The sequence below is a fragment of the Stenella coeruleoalba genome, assembly GCF_951394435.1.
Source record: "Stenella coeruleoalba genome assembly, chromosome: 5".
In the NCBI taxonomy this organism is placed as follows: Eukaryota; Metazoa; Chordata; class Mammalia; order Artiodactyla; family Delphinidae; genus Stenella; species Stenella coeruleoalba.
In genome coordinates, this window is record NC_137150.1 from 37,394,856 (window position 1) to 37,415,031 (window position 20,176).

General features: G+C 35.0%; 1 protein-coding gene across 3 annotated transcripts in view; it reads left to right on the forward strand.

Moving 5' to 3' along the window:
• Window positions 1-20,176, forward strand: part of LEKR1 (leucine, glutamate and lysine rich 1) — a 271,681-nt gene that overhangs the window by 30,226 nt on the left and 221,279 nt on the right. For all 3 annotated transcript variants that reach the window (XM_079923312.1, XM_079923313.1, XM_079923314.1), the window contains one exon: window positions 8,251-8,465. In XM_079923312.1, the coding sequence (XP_079779438.1) occupies window positions 8,251-8,465 (215 nt within the window). The remainder of the gene's footprint in view (window positions 1-8,250; window positions 8,466-20,176) is intronic.

Consider the following 20,176-nt stretch of genomic DNA (forward strand, 5'->3'; position numbering starts at 1 on the left):
AAAACAACTTGCAAGGATCAATTTTGCAGAAGATACAAAGCTTAGAATTTTCTGGGTACTGAAGTCACTAAAGTCTGAGTTTAAAACGTACATATGGGGCTTCCTTGGTGGTGCAGTGGTTGAGAGTCTGCCTGCCGATGCAGGGGACATGGGTTCGTGCCCTGGTCTGGGAAGATCCCACATGTCGTGGAGCAGCTAGGCCCGTGAGCCATGGCCGCTGAGGCTGCATGTCCAGAGCCTGTGCTCCACAACGGGAGAGACCACAACAGTGAGAGGCCCGCGTACCTCAAAAAAACCCCAAAACAAACAAACAAACAAAAAACATACATATGTATGTGTATATATACATAAAAAATATATTTTATTTATTTATATTTGCAGTTATATTTCTTGTTGTGCCCTTGCATCTGAAAAGCCAAATGCTCACATAATAGAATGAGGGTTATTGGTTGTAAGGGATAGGTAGCTTTAGGGGAAAAGGAGAATAGTGGAGGAAGATTGGGCATGGATCCTGAAGGGCAAGTAGGGCAACTAGGTCTCATCAGGGACTGAAGTAAGGAATTGGAAGTTCGCTGGGTATGAGACACTGACTGGTTCCATATTTTCCTCTCTTACTCTGGATCCACAATGTCTTTTTCTCATCTTCTCTCTATGTGTCTGCTCATTTTTCGCTCTCATCCCAATAATGTGGCTTACTCTGTACATCGCACGTGACCCTTCTTTATTATGGCCACCCTAAAGGTGTCCAAATTGCCTGGTCTTCAACACTTACAGGCCTAGCTGGCTCATCCCAGCTCAGGGCTTGGTTCTTCTTGGTCTTATGTCCAACCCTCATCCACCACTCAGCCATGGTAGGGTGGATGGGTGGAGGGGGGTTTAGTCATATAACCACACAGAGCAACCAGGACTGTGGAAGGTGGATTCTCTACAAAAGGGGAAATAAGTGGGAAGGAATGGATTGGTATATTCAGTATAATGAGACATGGTTTTACAGTGCAGTGTGGTTTTTTGTTTTATTTTTTCCTGCGGTAAGCGGGCCTCTCACTGCCGTGTCCACTCCTGTTGCGGAGCACAGGCTACAGACGTGCAGGCTCAGCCACCATGGCTCACGGGCCTATCCGCTCCGCGGCACGTGGGATCTTCCCGGACTGGGGCACGAACCTGTGTCCCCTGCATTGGCAGGCAGACTCTCAACCACTGCGCCACCAGGGAAGCCCAAGTGCAGTGTGTTTTTAAATAGGGGCTTTATTTAACATAAAAGCCAGTTATAGTATATAATAGCAACATATAATTGCCAAAAATACAAAAGACCATTGTGATCTAAGGTTGAGTAAGATGATGTTACTAATGGTATTATTAATGAGAGATTATAATGAGGGAAGTTTGAATCCTCTCTTATTCTGCTTTAGTGAGACCAGCTGAAGTATTCAATTCTGGGCACCATACCTTGAAACATATAGAGAACACTGGAACAAGTTCAGAGAAAATTATCTAGAATGAGGAAGAAATTCAAAACCATGTCATATGGGAAACAGCTGAAGGAATTGGAAGCGTTGACCTGGAGAATTAGAAGATACAGAGTGTTCCTAATAGCTGTCTTTAAATATTAGAATAAGGCCTGGGTTATTCCTCATGGTTGCCAGGTGGTTTAGGACCTGTGGATGCTGCAGGGAGGAAGATTTGGGGTCAGCAAGAGAAAGAATTTCCTCATAGACAAAACCATCAGAGGATGGAACAGGCTGCTTTACAAAGTAGTTTCCCATCACTTGGGACGCTGAAATAGAGCCTGGATAACAACTTATCTAGCTTGGAATAGTCTCAATGAACCCATCCAGAGCTTGAACCAGGTTATATTTATGATTTCTTTCAAACTTCTTTTATAAATCTGTAAATTTGGTGTCAGTGGCAGTTAGGTGATTGATGTAGTCATTCATCTGTATCCCATAGTATTATATCATGGTTTTTAATTTGAATTTTTTATTATTTAAGTTTAAATGAGAAAAACGTTAATGTATAAAAAATTTTTTTTGAATTTTATTTTATTTTTTTATAGAGAATGTTCTTATTAGTTAACCATTTTATACATATGTCAATCCCAATCTCCCAATTCATCCTACCACCCCCCCTACCACTTTCCCCACTTGGTGTCCATACGTTTGTTCTCTACATCTGTGTCTCTATTTCTGCCCTGCAAACCGGTTCATCTGTACCATTTTTCTAGGTTCCAAATTTATGCGTTAATATATTATATTTGTTTTTCTCTTGCTGACTTACTCTGTATGACAGTCTCCAGATCCATCCACGTCTCTACAAATGACCCAATTTCATTCCTTTTTATGGCTGAGTAATATTCCATTGTATATATGTACCACATCTTCTTTATCCATTTGTCTGTCAATGGGCATTTAGATTGTTTCCATGACCTGGCTATTGTAAATAGTGCTGCAATGAACATTGGGGTGCATGTGTCTTTTTGAATTATGGTTTTCTCTGGGTATATGCCCAGTAGTGGGATTGCTGGGTCATATGGTAGTTCTATTTTTAGTTTTTTAAGGAACCTCCATACTGTTCTCCATAGTGGCTGTATCAATTTACATTCCCACCAACAGTGCAAGAGGGTTCCCTTTTCTCCACACCCTCTCCAACATTTGTTGTTTGTAGATTTTCCAATGATCCCCATTCTAACCAGTGTGAGGTGATACCTCATTGTAGTTTTGATTTGCATTTCTCTAATGATTAGTGATGTTGAGCATCCTTTCATGTGTTTCTTGGCAGTCTGTATAACTTCTTTGGAGAAATGTCCATTTAGGTCTTCTGCTCATTTTTGGATTGCATTGTTTGTTTTCTTAATATTGAGCTGCGTGAGCAGTTTATATATTTGGGAGGTTAATCCTTTGTCCATTGATTCATTTGCAAATATTTTCTCCCATTCTGAGGGTTATCTTTTCATCTTGTTTGTAGTTTCCTTTGCTTTGCAAAAGCTTTGAAGTTTCATTAGGTCCCATTTGTTTATTTTTGTTTTTATTTCCATTACTGTAGGAGCTGAATCAAAAAAGATCTTGCTGTGATTTATGTCGAAGAGTGTTCTTCCTATGTTTTCCTCTAAGAGTTTTATAGTGTCCCATCTTACATTTTGGTCTCTAATCCATTTTGAGTTTATTTTTGTGTATGGTGTTAGGGAGTGTTCTAATTTCATTCCTTTACATGTAGCTGTCCAGTTTTCCCAGCACCACTTACTGAAGAGACTGTCTTTTCTCCATTGTATATCTTTGCCTCCTTTGTCATAGATTAGGTGACTGTAGGTGCGTGGGTTTATCTCTGAGCTTTCTATCCTGTTCCATTGATCTATATTTCTGTTTTTGTGCCATTACCATACTGTCTTGATTACTGTAGCTTTGTAGTATAGTTTGAAGTCCAGGAGCATGATTCCTCCAGCTCTGTGTTTTTCCATCAAGGCTGCTTTGGCTATTCGGGGTCTTCTGTGTCTCCATACAAATTTTAAGATTTTTTGTTCTAGTTCTGTGAAAAAATGCCATTGGTAATTTGATAGGGATCGCATTGAATCTGTAGATTGCTTTGGGTAGTATAGTCATTTTGACAATATTCGTTCTTCCAATCCAAGAACATGGTATATCTCTCCATCTGTTTGTATCATCTTTAATTTCTTTCATCAGTATCTTATAGTTTTCTGCATACAGGTCTTCTGTCTCCCTAGGTAGGTTTATTCCTAGGTTTTTTATTCTTTTTGTTGCAGTGGTAAATGAGAGTGTTTCCTTAATTTCTCTTTCAGATTTTTCATCATTAGTGTATAGGAATGCAAGAGATTTCTGTGCATTAATTTTGTATCCTGCTACTTTACCAAATTCGTTGATCAGCTCTAGTAGTTTTCTGTGGCATCTTAGGATTTTCTATGTATAGTATCATGTCATCTGCAAACAGTGACAGTTTTACTTCTTCTTTTCCAATTTTCCAATTTGTATTCCTTTTATTTCTTTTTCTTCTCTGCTGTGGCTAGGACTTCCAAAACTATGTTGAATAATAGTGGCAAGAGTGGACCTCCTTGTCTTGTTCCTGATTTTAGAGGAAATGCTTTCAGTTTTTCCACCATTGAGAGTGATGTTTGCTGTGGGTTTGTCATATATGGCCTTTATTATGTTGAGGTAGTTTCCCTCTATGCCTACTTTCTGGAGAGTTTTTATCATAAATGAGTGTTGAATTTTGTCAAAAGCTTTTTCTGCATCTATTGAGATGATCATATGGTTTTTCTTCTTCTGTTTGTTAATTTGGTATATCACATTGATTGATTTGCGTATATTGAAGAATCCTTGCATCCCTGGGATACATCCCACTTCATCATGGTGTATCATCCTTTTAATGTGTTGTTGGACTCTGTTTGCTAGTATTCTGTTGAGGATGTTTGCATCTATATTCATCAGTGATGTTGGTCTGTAATTTTCTTTTTTTGTAGTATCTTTTTCTGGTTTTGGTATCAGGGTGATGGTGGCCTCAAAGAATGAGTTTGGGAGTGTTTCTTCCTCTGCAATTTTTAGGAAGAGTTTGAGAAGAATGAGTCTTAGATTTTCTCTAAATGTTTGATAGAATTCACCTGTGAAGCCATCAGGTCCTGGACTTTGTTTGTTGGAAGATTTTTAATCACAGTTTCAATTTCATTACTTATGATTGGTGTGTTCATATTTTATGTTTCTGCCTGGTTCTGTCTTGGAAGGTTATACCTTCCTAAGAATTTGTCCATTTCTTCCAGGTTATACATTTTATTGGCATAGACTTGCTTGTAGTAGTCTCTTATGATGCTTTGTATTTCTGCGGTGTCCATTGTAACTTCTCCTTTTCCTTTTCTAGTTTTATTGATTTGAGTCTTCTCCCTCTTTTTCTTGATGAGTCTGGCTAAAGGTTTATCAATTTTGTGTATCTTCTCAAAGAACCAGCTTTTAGTTTTATTGATCTTTGCTCTTGTTTTCTTTGTTTCTATTTCATTTATTTCTGCTCTGATCTTTATGATTTCTTTCCTTCTACTAACTTTGGGTTTTGTTTGTTCTTCTTCCTCTAGTTCCTTTAGGTGTAAGGTTAGATTGTTTTTTTGAGATTTTTCTTGTTCCTTGAGGTAGGCTTGTATTGCTATCAACTTCCCTCTTAAAACTGCTTTTGCTGCATCCCATAGGTTTTGGATCGTTGTGTTTTCATTGTCATTTGTCTCTAGGTATTTTTTGATTTCCTCTTGGATTTCTTCAGTCATCTCTTGGTTATTTAGTAACATATTGTTTAGCCTTCATGTGTCTGTGTTTTTTAATGTTTTTTTTCCCTGTAATTGATTTCTAATCTCATAGCATTGTGGTCACAAAAGATGCTTGATATGATTTCCATTTTCTTAAATTTCCTGAGGCTTGATTTGTGACCAAGGTGTGATCTATCCTGGAGAATGTTCTGTGTGCACTTCAGAAAAAAGTGTAATCTGCTGTTTTTGGATGGAATGTCCTATAAATATCAATAAAATCTATCTGGTCTATTGTGTCATTTAAAGCTTGTGTTTCCTTATTAATTTTCTGTTTGGATGATCTGTCCATTGGTGTAAATAAGGTGTTAAAGTCCCCCACTATTATTGTGGTACTGTTGATTTCCCCTGTTTTAGCTGTTAGCAGTTGCCTTATGTATTGAGGTGCTCCTGTGTTGGGTGCATATATATTTATAATTGTTATATCTTCTTCTTGGGTTGATCCCTTGATCATTATGTAGTGTCCTTCCTTGTCTCTTAGAACATTCTTTATTTTAAAGTCTATTTTACCTGATGAGTATTGCTACTCCAGCTTTCTTTTGATTTCCATTTGCATGGAATGTCTTTTTCCATCCCCTCACTTTCAGTCTGTATGTGTCCCTAGGTCTGAAGTGGGTCTCTTGTAGACAGCATTTATATCGATCTTGTTTTTGTATCCATTCAGCAAGCCTGTGTCTTTTGATTGGAGCATTTAATCCATTCACGTTTAAGGTAATTATCAATATGTATGTTCCTATTACCATTTTGTTAATTGGTTTGGGTTTGTTTTTGTAGGTCCTTTTCTTCTCTGTGTTTCCCACTTAGAGAAGATCCTTTATCATTTGTTGTAGAGCTGGTTTGGTAGTGCTGAATTCTCTTAGCTTTTACTTGTCTGTAAAGCTTTTGATTTCTCTGTAGAATCTGAATGAGATCCTTGCTGAGTAGAATAATGTTGGTTATAGGTTCTTCCCTTTCATCCGTTTAAATATATCATGCCACTCCCTTCTGGCTTGGAGAGTTTCTGCTGAGAAATCAGCTGTTAACCTTATGGGAGTTCCCTTGTATATTATTTGTCATTTTTCCCTTGTTGCTTTCAATAATTTTTCTTTGTGTTTAATTTTTGTCAGTTTGATTACTGTGTGTCTCAGCGTGTTTCTCCTTGGGTTTATCCTGCCTGGGACTCTCTGCACTTACTGGACTTGGGTGGCTATTTCTTTTCCCATGTTAGGGAAGTTTTAGACTATAATCTCTTCAAATATTTTCTTGGGTCCTTTCTCTCTCTCTTCTCCTTCTGGGACCCCTATAATGCAAATGTTGTTACGTTTAATGTTGTCCCAGAGATCTCTTACGCTGTCTTTATTTCTTTTCATTCTTTTTTCTTTATTCTGTTCCACAGCAGTGAATTCCACCATTCTGTCTTCCAGGTCACTTATCTGTGCTTATGCCTCAGTTATTCTGCTATTGATTCCTTCTCGTGTATTTTTCATTTCAGTTATTGTATTGTTTATCTCTGTTTGTTTGTTCTTTAATTCTTCTAGGTGTTTGTTCTTTAATTCTTCTAGCTCTTTCTTAATCATTTCTTGCATATTCTTGATCTTTGCCTCCACTCTTTTCCTGAGGTTTTTTTTTTATCATTTTCACTATCATTATTCTGAATTCTTTTTCTGGAAGGTTGCCTATCTCCACTTCATTTAGTTGTTTTTTGGGGTTTTATTTTGTTCCTTCATGTGGTACATATCCCTCTGCCTTTCCATCTTGTGTATCTTTCTGTGAATGTGGTTTTTGTTCCACAGGTTGCAGGATTGTACTTCTTCTTGCTTCTGCTGTCTGCCCTCTCAAAAATGATTATTAGTTTGTTTCAACCGTCTCTTGCATAATGGCATGGATAGGCACAGATGGTGGATGGCATTGATAGGCAGATGTGGTGGCATCACTCAGTTATAGGAGCAGTTTCTACAGTCCTAAGGGAGGTTGCATTAAGAGTAAGCATTCCTTGTATAATCTAAGAGTTTTAGTGCCCTGGAGCAAATATTTAACAAAGCTTTGTCCTGTCTTTGGTGAATAGCGAGACAAGTAGAGGCCACTTGAAGAATATTTGTATACTTGAGACAGAAAAAAGAATTACCTTTCTCTTGACTTTGCTAAAATTCCATTTTTCACTGCCCCTATCTGGCCAAAGATATATAAGCATTTTATCTGAAGGAAGTAAGAGGATTTAGCTGACATTCATATGGTAGATAAATATGATACAAATGGTTACAGGCATAAGTGCTGATTTTAAAATAGACTTGGGTTTAATGCTGACTTCTCTACTTAGCAGCTGGTTATCTAACTTCAGTAGTCTCCATTTCCTTAAGTGTAAAATAGGTATAATCATACCTACCTGAGGGGAAAAGTACTATCTGATTTAGGCAGAAGAGATTAGGTTCAAAGTGTTTCTCCTATATCTGGTTTTATGACAGAATGTTAAATCCTATAAAAATCTTAAAATGTTAAAAAACTGAACAGGAACTTAAAGTTCATTTGGCCCAATGCCATAATTTTATAAATGAGGGAAATGAGATCTGAAGAAGCTAAGAAGCATCTCCAGGATCACAGTGCAGTTGGAAGTGAAAGGCCAGTGATTTATTCCCACATCGTGGAAAAGGCATCTTAAAATAAGAATTGTAAAGATGTTTTCATCATTTTTAGTTTTATTTTATGGAAAATATTTCAAGAGTAAATCTTTCTTAGAGATACCATGGAGAAATTATTACTCTGAACAACCCTATTCTAATTCCAAGATTTTGTGTCAGTCGATATCATGCCAGTTTTTAAAATTTTATCCAGATGTATGCAGTGTTGCAAGTATTACTCCATGGCATAGCACAGTATACATTTACTTCATTTAACCAACATGGTTACAATAACATCTTCAGTTGAACGTTATGTTTTAGAATTAAAAAACTATCATTTCAGTAAATGTCTGTTCTATTTTCTAGATGTCTCCAGAAGAAAAAGTTTGTAAGTACTGTGGAGTCAGCTATCTAATTCTTCATGAGTTTAAGGCTATGGAAGAAAAAGTGAAAGCAATGGAAAAAGAGATGAAATTTTATCAAGGAAGTGTAGAACGTGAAAAGAGCCTTCAAGAAACACTACAGACTCTTAGCCAAGATTTTGAACAGTACAAAATTGACAGTGAATCCAAAATGGAAAGGTTAGAATATGTTATTCTTTTCTGTCATTTATTTAGTTTGGAAGAAAAGTACAGAGTATAGACTTGACTTTGTTTTTCTAGAATTTCTCTGCATCAAGTATAATTTATACCTTAATACATTTGAGTTTGTTTATTATTACTGATTACTAAATATACTTCTTAAATATAATTTGAGCATTCCTTTGAGGTGTATATTTCTATCAATAATTAGAAACCAATTGATTCAGTAACTATAAGTTGTGATGGGTTGATTTAACTTTTCCCCAGATATATATCTTAATTTTTTCATTAGGAAAGTTTATCTATCAAAAATCAGGTGAATTTTGGTAGATTTGATATCTAACATTTGTTTTTAAACATGCATGAATATTTAGATTTATAGAATAAGGCTTTCATGTTATGAAAAGGAGGCCAAAACATTAAAATTGGCACATGATTCTAAATCAGTGAAACTGGAATAAAATTAAAGATTGGTTTCCTAATGTTGAGTCTAATCAGCAAGTTAGTCTGCCTAAAGACACCTCACTGAGCTTATACAAACACTTCTACGAAAGGGTTTTTGCTGTTGTTTCATGGCTTTTCCTTTGAATGAATATGTCTCCATTTAAAATATCGACAGCTGGGGTTTCCCTGGTGGTGCAGTGGTTGAGAGTCTGCCTGCCGATGCAGGGGACACGGGTTCGTGCCCGGGTCCGGGAAGATCCCACATGCCATAGAGTGGCTGGGCCCGTGAGCCATGGCTGCTGAGCCTGCGCGTCCAGAGCCTGTGCTCCGCAATGGGAGAGGCCACAACAGTGAGAGGCCTGCGTACCGCAGAAAAAAAAAAAGAAAAAACAAAAGAAAATATCGACAGTTGTGTTAGTAAACTATGAACTAATGAATATAATGAAATCGTGTCCTTATAAAGTAGAAACTTTCTTAAATCTCTTAGGATTAAGTACTCCTATTAAATTTTATTACAAATTTGAATAATTACATTAAATACCAATCCTTAGTCCTTTGCTAAGAAAATTTTGTTATATTTTCTTGAATTTCAAGTCTGAATAGTAAAGTATTTAATAATGTTTGAGTGGAAAAATTAAAAATATTTAGTTTAAAATTTTAAATTTGGAGGGTTTTTGCCTGTCAGATTCTTTTGTTTGGTGTTACTCCCACTTTCTTGAATAATATATTATATTATATAAATAATACATAAACATACGAAATAAAAGAAGTATTGATATATAGAAGAAAAGGCAAGAAAGTCCTTTTTTATCCTTCTGATTGCTTTCTTCTTACTGGAGATAAAAAAATAAAAAAACACTTTTAATGGTTTGGTATATATCTTTCTAGATCCTTCATTTTGCCTTAAACTTTATTATAGATATATCCTTTAAATATATGTAATGTTTATATATACCATGTAGTTTTAAAACTATTTTTTAATAGACTCATTTTTAATATAAGTAATATAATAAATATATTGGTCTGTGACTTTTGCCACTTAATTTTATATACTGGAAATTGTTCCATGTTAATGCATATAGATCTATCTTGTTCTTAACTGCTGCAAAGTCTTCCTTACTAAGAATATGCTATAATTTACTTAACCATTTCTCTTTTCAACATTTAGATTATTCCAGTATTTATGATTACACACAGTAGTTTTATTTATATTCTTGTGTACGTATGTTTTCCATAGGATAAATTCCTAGAAGTGGAATTGCTGAAAAGAAAGTAAATACCAATTTAAAATTTTGGTGGACATTATACCAAATTGTCCTTTGAGAAGATAGGGTTAATTTGTATTTGGCCAATAGTTTATAAAGTGGTCATTTCCTTACATCTTGTTAATACTGGAGTCTTCTTAATTTTTCTCAAATTTTCACATTTTTCTTCAGCAGAAAAAATGTTACTTCATTGTTATTTAATTTGTGTTTCTTTATTGCTAGTGAGGTTGAACTTTTTTTCATATGTTTATTAGATATTTATGTTTTGTCAGTGAGTTACTTGTTCATATATATTTTCCAATTTTATACAGTATTATTTGTATTTTTTGTTTATATATAGGAGTTTTTAATATAATATGGACTCATACTTTGATTACATATTGCTAATATTTTCTCATTGCTGCTTATCTTATTGTTTATTGTATTTTTTTCTGTATCAATTTTTAAAAAATATGCCAAATTCTGGTAAGGGTTCTGAATCAAGTCCTTTTGGTTGCAAACAACAGAAACTTACTCTGGCTTTTGCTAACCTAGATTCAAGCAAGTTGAAAAACAACATAAGTTTAAAACTTTTATAGTGTTGTTGTTCTGGTAAGTCTTTTAATGTATGAGTTAGATTTATAATTTCATGGGTTTTTTTGTTGTTGTTTTATAAATATTTATTTATTTATTTATTTATTGTTGTCCCAATATCATTCTTTAAATTCTTCATCCTTTCTCACTTGATTTGAAATGGCACCTATTATAGTCTTATTCTGGACTCTGTTTTATGCTATTGATCTATAATCTATCACTGGGTGTCTTAGTCCATTTGGGCTGCTATAACAAAGTAGTAGACTGGGTGACTTATAACAATATTATTTATTTCTCATAGTTCTGGAGGCTGGGAAGCCTAGGATCAAAGTGCTAGCATATTTGTTACCTGGTGACAGCCCCTTCCTGGTTCATAGACAGCTGTCTTCTTGCTGTGTCCTCATATGGCATTGAAGGCAAGGGAGCTCTCTGGAGTCTCTTTTATAAGGATACTAATCCCATTCATGAGAGCTTCATCCTTAGGACCTAATCACCTCCCAAAGGCCAAACCTCCAAATATCATCACATTGGACAATAGATTTCAACTTAAGAGTTTTGGGAGGACACAAATATCCAGTGTATAGGAGTGGGCCAGCAACACACTTTTAACTACTTTTGCTTTATATGTTTTGATATTTTGTAGGGCAACTGTTTGTTTTGCTTTTCATATTATCCTGGCTTTTCTAACATTTTCTAGATGAATTAGAATCAGCTTATCAGATTCCATAATACATTCTATATTATGATTTAGATTGGAGTTGCATTTGCTTTCTAGAGCAATTTGACATCTTAAGAATTTACATCTTTATAATCTTCAGTCTTTTTATCCTGGTACATGGTATTTTACCCCCATTTATTTAGGCTTTGTTTAAATTACTCAATAAAATTTTGGAATTTTCTTGCATATTCCATATTAGTTTAATTCCTGGACATGTAACTTTTGTTGCTGTTGGGGATGGGATCTTTTTGTTCATTAGATTTTTAAATTTTTCTGAATGCTATTGATTTTCATATATTGACTTTGTAACTAGCTCACTTACTGAATTCTTTTATTACTTGTATTTGTTTTTCAGTTGATTTTCTTGAATATATTACATCTATTCATTTTATATATACACAGTACACATATATAAGACAATCACATTATATGCAAATAGTAACTGTCTTACCTTTAAATTTCTAATAGTTCCCCACTCCCCGTCCTTTTTGTCTCGTTAACTTGGATTAGACCTTTAGAACAGTATTGAACAGTAAACTTGTAGAGTGCATCTTTGTCTTATTTCTGATTTAATGTGAACCCATCTGGTGTGTTTCTATGTTAAATTGGGTGTTGGCTATAGGTTTCTTTTTTTTTTTTTTTTTTGTGGTACGCAGGCCTCTCACTGTTGCAGCCTCTCCCGTTGCGGAGCACAGGCTCCGGACGCGCAGGCTCAGCAGCCATGGCTCATGGGCCCAGCCGCTCCGTGGCATGTGGGATCTTCCCAAACCGGGGCACGAACCCGCGTCCCCTGCATCGGCAGGCAGACTCTCAACCACTGCGCCACCAGGGAAGCCTGGCTATAGGTTTCTTAAAGATGACTTTTGTCAAAGGAATTTCCCTTTTTTTCTAGATCCTTAAGGTTAATATTTTAATCAGGAATTGAATTTTAACAAATGCTTTACTATCTTCTTTGTTGTAAATTAATTGTCCCTATATGCATGGGTTTATTTCTGGGCTCTCAATTCTGTTCCATTGATCTATGTATCTTTTTCTGTCAATACCATGCTATTTTGATTACTACGGCTTTGAAATATTTTTGAAATCAGGGAGTGTGATACCTCCAGCTTTATTCTTTTTTCCTCAGGATTGCTTTGGTTATTTAGGGTCTTTTGTGGTTCCATATACATTTTAGAATTTTTTGTTTTACTTCTGTGAACAATGTCTTTGGGACTTTGATGGGGATTGCGTTGAATCTGTAGATTGCTTTAGGTAATATGGACATTTTAACAATGTTAATTCTTTCAGTCCATGAGCATGGAATATCTTTCCATTTATTTGTGTCTTCAGTTTCTTTCAACAATGTCTTAGAGTTTCCAGGTCTTTCACCTCCTTGGTTAAATTTATTTCTGGGTGCTTTATTCTTTTTGATGCAGTTGTAAATAGAATTTTCTTAATTTCTCTTTCTGCTAACTCATCATTAGTGTATAGAAACCCAACCGATTTTTGTATGTTGATTTTGTACCCTGGAACTTTACTCATTTATTATTTCTAATAGTTTTTTTTGTGGATTCTTTAGGGTTTTCTATATCTAAAATCATATCATCTGCAAATAGTGACAATTTTACTTCTTCCTTTTCAATTTGGATGCTTTTTACTTATTTTTCTTGCATGATTGCTCTAGTTAAAACTTCCAGTATTATGTTGAATAAGAATGGTGAGAGTGCATATCCTTGTCTTGTTCGTGACTTTAGGGGGATAGCTTTCAGTTTTTCACCATTGGGTATTATGTTAACTGTGGGTTTGTCATATATGGCCTTTATTATGTTGAGGTACATTCCTTCTATACTAACTTTATTGAGAGTTTCTATCATAAATGGGTGTTGAATCTTTTCAAATGCTTTTTCTGCTTCTATGAAATGAGATCATGGTTTTTATCCTTCACTTTGTTATAGTGATGTATCACGTTGATTGATTTGTGGAAGTTGAAGCATCCCTGGAATAAATCCCACTTGATCAAGGTTATTATACTTTTAATCTATTGTTTTATTAATCTAATATTTTGTTGAGAATTTTTGCATCTATGTTCATCAGAGATATTGGCCTATAATTTTGTGTGTGTGTGTGTGTGTGTGTGTGTGTGTGTGTGTGTGTGTGTGTGTGTGGTCATTGTCTGGTTTTTGTATCACAGTGATGTTGACCTCATAAAAATGAGTTAGGAAGTCTTCCTTCCTCTTCAAGTTTTTTTTTTTTTGTGGTACGCGGGCCTCTCATTGTGTGGCCTCTCCCATTGCGGAGCACAGGCTCTGGACACGCAGGCTCAGTGGCCATGGCTCATGGGCCCAGCCGCTCCATGGCATGTGGGATCTTCCCAGACCGGGGCACGAACCCACGTCCCCTGCATTGGCAGACAGACTCTCAACCACTGCACCACCAGGGAAGCCCCTCTTCAAGTTTTTTGGAGTAGTTTGAGAAGGATAGATATTAAATCTTCTTTGAATATTTAGTAGAATTTACCTGTAAGGCCTTCTGGTCTTCTGGTGGACTTTTGTTTCATGGGAACTTTTGGATTACTGTTTCCATCTCTTTACTAGGGATTGGTCTATTCAGATTTTCTATTTCTTCATGACTCAGTCTTGGAAAGTTGTATGATTCTAAGAATTTGTCCATTTCTAGGTTGTCCAATTTTTGGCATATAGCTGTTCATTATATTTTATTATAATCCTTTGTATTTTTGTGGTATCCATTGTTATTTCTTCTATTTTGTTTCTGATTTTATTGATTTTATTAACAGAGCCTCCTGTCTCTCTTTTTTCTTAGTTAGTTTAGCTAAAGGTTTGTCAATTTTGTTTATCTTTGCAAAGAACCAGATCTTAGTTTCATTGATCTTTTCTGTTGTGTTTTTAGTCTCTATTTCATTTATTTCCTCTCTGATCTTTATTATTTCCTTCCTTCTACTGACTTAGGACTTTATTTGTTCTTCCTTTTCTAGTTCCTTTACATGTATGGTTAGATTGTTTAATATTGTTCTTGTTTCATTGAGACTTTTTTTGTTTCTTGAGGTAAGCCTGTATTGCTATAAACTTCCCTCTTAGAACTGCTTTTGTTGCATTCCATAGATTTTGGTATTTTATATTCTTATTTTCATTTGTCTTCAGGTAATTTTTTATTTCTTCTTTCATTTCTTCATTGAACCAATAGTTGTTAAGTACCATGTTGTTCAGCCTCACATATTTGTGACTTTTCCAGCTTTCTTCTTGCAGTTTATTTCTGTTTTCATACCATTGTGATTGGGAAGGATGATTCATATGAATTCAGTCTTTAAATTTATTGAGACTTGTTTTATGTCCCAACATATAGTCTATTCTTCAGAAAGTTTCGTGCACACTTGAAAGAAAATGTGTATTCTGCTGCATTGGAATGGAATTTTCTGTACAAATCTATCACATCGATCTGGTCTAATGTTTCACATAAGGCCAGTGTTTCCTTGTTGACTTTCTGTCTAGATGATCTATTTATTGATGTAAGTGGAGTGTTAAATTCCCTACTATTACTGGGTTGCTATCAGTTTCTCCCTCTAGGTCTGCTAATAAGTGTTTTATATATTTTTGTGCTCCTAGATTAAGTGCATATATATTAATAACTGTTATGTCTTCTTGATGAATGATCCCTTTATCATTATATACTGTCCATTATTGTCTCATGTTAACTTTTTTGGCTTGAAGTCTGTTTTGTCTGATGTGAGTATGTCTATACCCACTTTCTTTTGGCTGCCATTTGCTTGGAGTATCATCTTCCATTCTTTCACTCTGAGCCCGTGTTTGTCTTTAGAGCTGAGGTGAGTTTCTTGGAGGCAGCATACAGTTGGGTCTTGCTTTTTAATCAGTCCAGCCACTCTGTGTCTTTTGATTAGTGAATTTAATCCATTTACATTTAGGGTGATTATTGATAGGTGAAGACTTAGTACTGCCATTTTATCTTGTTTTCTGGTTGCTCTATTTCTCCATTATTTCTTTTTCCTTGTGATTCTGCCTGCCATTTTGGTTTAGAGGTTTTCTGTGATGTTTTTCTCAGTTACGTCTTTTTTTATATTTCATGTCTCTGCTCTAGATTTATGTTTTGGGGTTACCATGAAGTTTGTATAAAATGTCTCATAAATAAAATAGTCCTTTTTTAGGTAACATCTTATCTTCACTTACCTATATATTCACTCTACCATGTTGTTGACATCACTTTCTCCTAATATATTTTCTAATATTAAGCTATACTTACATTTTTGGTATAAAGCCATTTGGATTATGGTGTGTATTTCAGAGTTCCCTAAATTTTATGCATTTGCTTACAGCTATGAGTACTCTATACTATTTTTCCATAAATGCTCCATTTAATATATATGTTTAAAGGAAATTTTCTGTAAGAAAAGTAAGTGGGAAAACATTATCACTTGCCATAAATAGAAGGTTAAAAATAAAGATATAATTATTAAAATAAAATGTCTTTGTACCACTAAAATAATTATCCATATTACTAGTTATGTGTGAGAAATTTTACAAAAGTTATTTATATTTAATATGGTGCTGGATTAATTTGCTAATGTTTTACATAGATTTTTGCATCCGTATTCACAGGTTAGGTCTTGTTTTATAGTATAAATACTGGCTTAAACTAGCCTGTTGAAAAACGTTAAGAAGCCTTTCACCTTTTGTGTACACCAGACATGTTGAATAACACATGAGTTGCCTGTTCCTTGCAGCTTTGGCAGATATCCTTCATAAAGAGTGTGCTTGTATCTTTTTTGGGAAGTAGAATTTTGATGACTCATTATGTGTCCTCTGTACTTATTGGTTTATTTGTGGATTTTACCTCTTCCTGAGTCAATTTTAGAAATTGATATTTTCCTAGAAAAACAAGTATTTCACTTACATTTCAAGTTTCTTGTTAGTTAGTAATATGTGGTATCCTTTTATTTAAAACTTTTCCTCTGTATCTGTTACGACCCCCTTTATCTTTTCTTGGGATGATTATTTCTGTTTGATTAAGAGAGAGACAGGATAAAGAGAGGGGAGGGGAAACTTTTTTTCCCTAAGAAAAGAAACAGATCTATTTTATTGACCTTTTCAAAGAACCAGAATTCAGCTTAACTGATCAAATCTGTTTCTTTACTATTTCATTAATTTACACTCTTATTTTTATTTATTTATTATGCTTTAAAAAATTTCTAGTTTTCTTACTAGTTACCTCACCAAAGCCTTGGCTAATTTTTCAGTCTCTTTTCCTAGTAGTTACATTTAAAATTATTAAGTTTCCTTATGGTAATAAGTTTTCACAACAAAATTTTGATAATAGTGTTATATTTTTATTTACTTTTAAATAAGATGGGAGTTCAGTTTTATTTCCTTTTTAATCTAAGACTCTTGGAAGAACATTTTTTAAGTTTTCTAAGTGGATACCTTTTATTTTTTGCTATCTTTTTATTTATGTCCATTTTTTATTCCACCATGGACAGAGAATGTGACTTATTTAGAAGAACTTACTGAGAGTTTAAAAAACAGTGAGTTTTTGGAACTACCCCATAACTACTTGAAAATGAGGCATGTTCTCAGCTAGGTCCAAGATGGCAGAAGACTCGACTTCCAGTGAACCTTGAGCCTCATTATATGCTCTTTGTAATACCTTAGCATGCTAAATAACATACCCACCAGTGCCATGACAGTTCTAAGGCTAACCATAAAAGGCCAAAAAGTGGGCAATGGCCCAATTCCTGGAAATTCCCTCCCCTTCCCCAAAATAGTTGGAATAATCCTTACAGTCATTAGGCTATGAAATTACCCAGTCCCCAAAAACTAACCACCCCATGTTTCGGGGCCTCTCACCTTCTGAGATGGTCCACACTGTCTGTGGAGTTTCTATCTCTCTAAATAAATCCACTTCTTACCTATTTTGATAAGGTGAAAAAAAAGAAAATGAGGCATGTTCTTTGTATTAGGGATATAACTTTTTAATAGATCCATTAAAGTACACCGGTTAATTGTGCTATTCAAAATCTGTATGTCTTTGCTTATTCTTGCCTATTTCACTTGGCAAATCATAGGGGAATATTAAATTCTTCCAAAATGAATGTGGGTTTGTCCATTTCTATCTATTGCAAGGTTAGGTTGATGGAATTTTTAATGGGATGGGATTACATATGTTTTAGTATAGAATATTTTTCTTGACCTACTATAACTTTTCTAACACTTGATTTTTTAAAAAAAATTATTTATTTATTTTTATACAGCAGGTTCTTATTAGTTATCTATTTTATACATATTAGTGTATATATGTCAATCCCAATCTCCCAATTCATCCCACCCACACTCCCCCACCCTGCTTTCCCACCTTGGTGTCCATACGTTTGTTCTCTACATCTGTGTCTCTATTTCTACCTTGCAAACTGGTTCATCTCTACCATTTTTCTAGATTCCACATATATGCATTAATATATGATATTTGTTTTCCTCTTTCTGACATAACTTCACTCTGTATGACAGTCTCTAGGTCGATCCACGTCTCTACAAGTGACCCAATTTCGTTCCTTTTTATGGCTGAGTAATATTCCATTGTGTATATGTACCACATCTTCTTTATCCATTTGTCTGTCGATGGGCATTTAGGTTGCTTCCATGACCTGGCTATTGTAAATAGTGCTGCAGTGAACATTGGGGTGCATGTGTCTTTTTGAATTATGTTTTTCTCTGGGTATTTGCTCAGGAGTGGGATTACTGGGTCATATGGTAGTTCTATTTTTAGTTTTTTAAGGAACCTCCATACTGTTCTCCATAGTGGCTGTATCAATTTACATTCCCACCAACAGTGCAAGAGGGTTCCCTTTTCTCCACACCCTCTCTAGCATTTGCTGTTTGTAGATTTTCTAATGATGCCTGTTTCTAACACTTGATTTTTAAAATTATATTTTGTAACATTACACTTCACAAATGTTTTATGCTGGCTTTTTTATTGAAGTATAGTTGATTTATAATATTATATTAATTTCAGATGTACAGCATAGTGATTCAGTATTTTTACAGGTTATACTCCATTCAAAGTTATTACAAGGTAATGGCTATAATTCCCTGTGCTGTATTCTTTGTTGCTTATCTATTTTATACATAGTAGTTTGTATCTCTTAATCCCATAACTGTAATTTGCCCCTCCCCCTCCCCTCTTCCCTTTGGTAACTGACTTTAAAAAATCAATAAACTTTAATTTTTTGAGCAGTTTTAGGTTCGCAGCAAAATCTAGTGGAATGTACAGAGTTCCCATATACCTGCTGCCCCTACACACCTACAACTTCCCCCACTGTATACATCCCACATCACAGTGAAACATTTGTTACAGTCAATGAACCTACCTTGGCACATCATTATCACCTCAAATCCATAGCTTACATTTGGGTTCACTCTTGGCGCTGTACATTCTATGGGTTTTGACAAATGTGTAATGCCATGTATCTACCATTGTAGTATTATACAGTATAGATACGCTGCCCTAGAAATCCTCTGTGTTCTGTTCTGCATGTTTGTCCCTCCCTCCCCTCTAAGGATGGACAATCAGTGTTCTATTTGTTGTCTCCATAGTTTTGCCTTTTCCAGAATGTCATATGGTTGGAATCATATAGTGTGTAGCTTTTTCAGATTAGCTTCTTTCAGTTAGTAATATGCGTTTAAATTTACTCCACGTCTTTTCATGGCTTGATAGCACGTTTGTTTTTAGCACTGAATAATATCCCATTCAGTGGATGAACCTCAGTTTATTTATCTATTCACCAACTGAAGGACACCTGGGTTGCTTCCAAGTTTTGGCAGTTATGAATAAAGCTGATGTAAATATCCATGTGCAGGTTTTTGTGTGAACACATATTTTCAGCTCCTTTGGGTAAATACCAAAGAGTGTGATTGCTGAATCATATAGTAGAAGTATGTATAATTTGTGAGAATCTACCAAATTATCTTCCAAAGTGGCTCTATCATTTTGTGTTCCCTGCAGCAATGATTGAGAGTTCCTGTTACCAAATTCTCACCACGCTTTGGTGTTGTTGGTGTTTTGGATTTTGGCCATTCTAATAGGTGTATAGTAGTATCTCATTGTTGTTTTAATTTACATTTCCTTGATGACATATGAGGTTGAACATCTTCTAATATGCTTGTTATCTGTATATCTTCCTCGCTGAGGTGTTCGTTCAGGTCTTTTGTCCATTTTAAATCAGATAGTTTGTTTTCTTATTGTTGAGTTTTAGAAGTTCTTTGTATATTTTGAATAATAGTCCTTTATCAGATGTCTTTTGCAAACATTTTCTCCCAGTATGTGGCTTGTCTTCCATTTCTCTTGACATTCTCTTTTGTAGAGCAGAAGTTTTAAAACTTAATGAAGTCCTGCTTATTGTTTCTTTCATGAATCTTGCCTTTGGTGTTATATCTAAAAAGTCACTGCTGTACCCAAGGTCATCTAGGTTTTCTCCTATGTTATCTTAAAGGAGTTTTACAGTTTTATATTTTACATTAGGTCTGTGATTCATCTGAGTTAATTTTTGTGAAGTGTGTATGACCTATGTCTAGATTCATTTTTTTTCTTTGCATGTAGATGTTGTCTAGTTGTTTCCGTCTCCACACGTCTTTGCTCCACTGCATTGCCTTTGCTCCTTTGTCAAAGATCAGTTGACCATATTTATTTGGTTTTATTTCTGGACTCTGTTC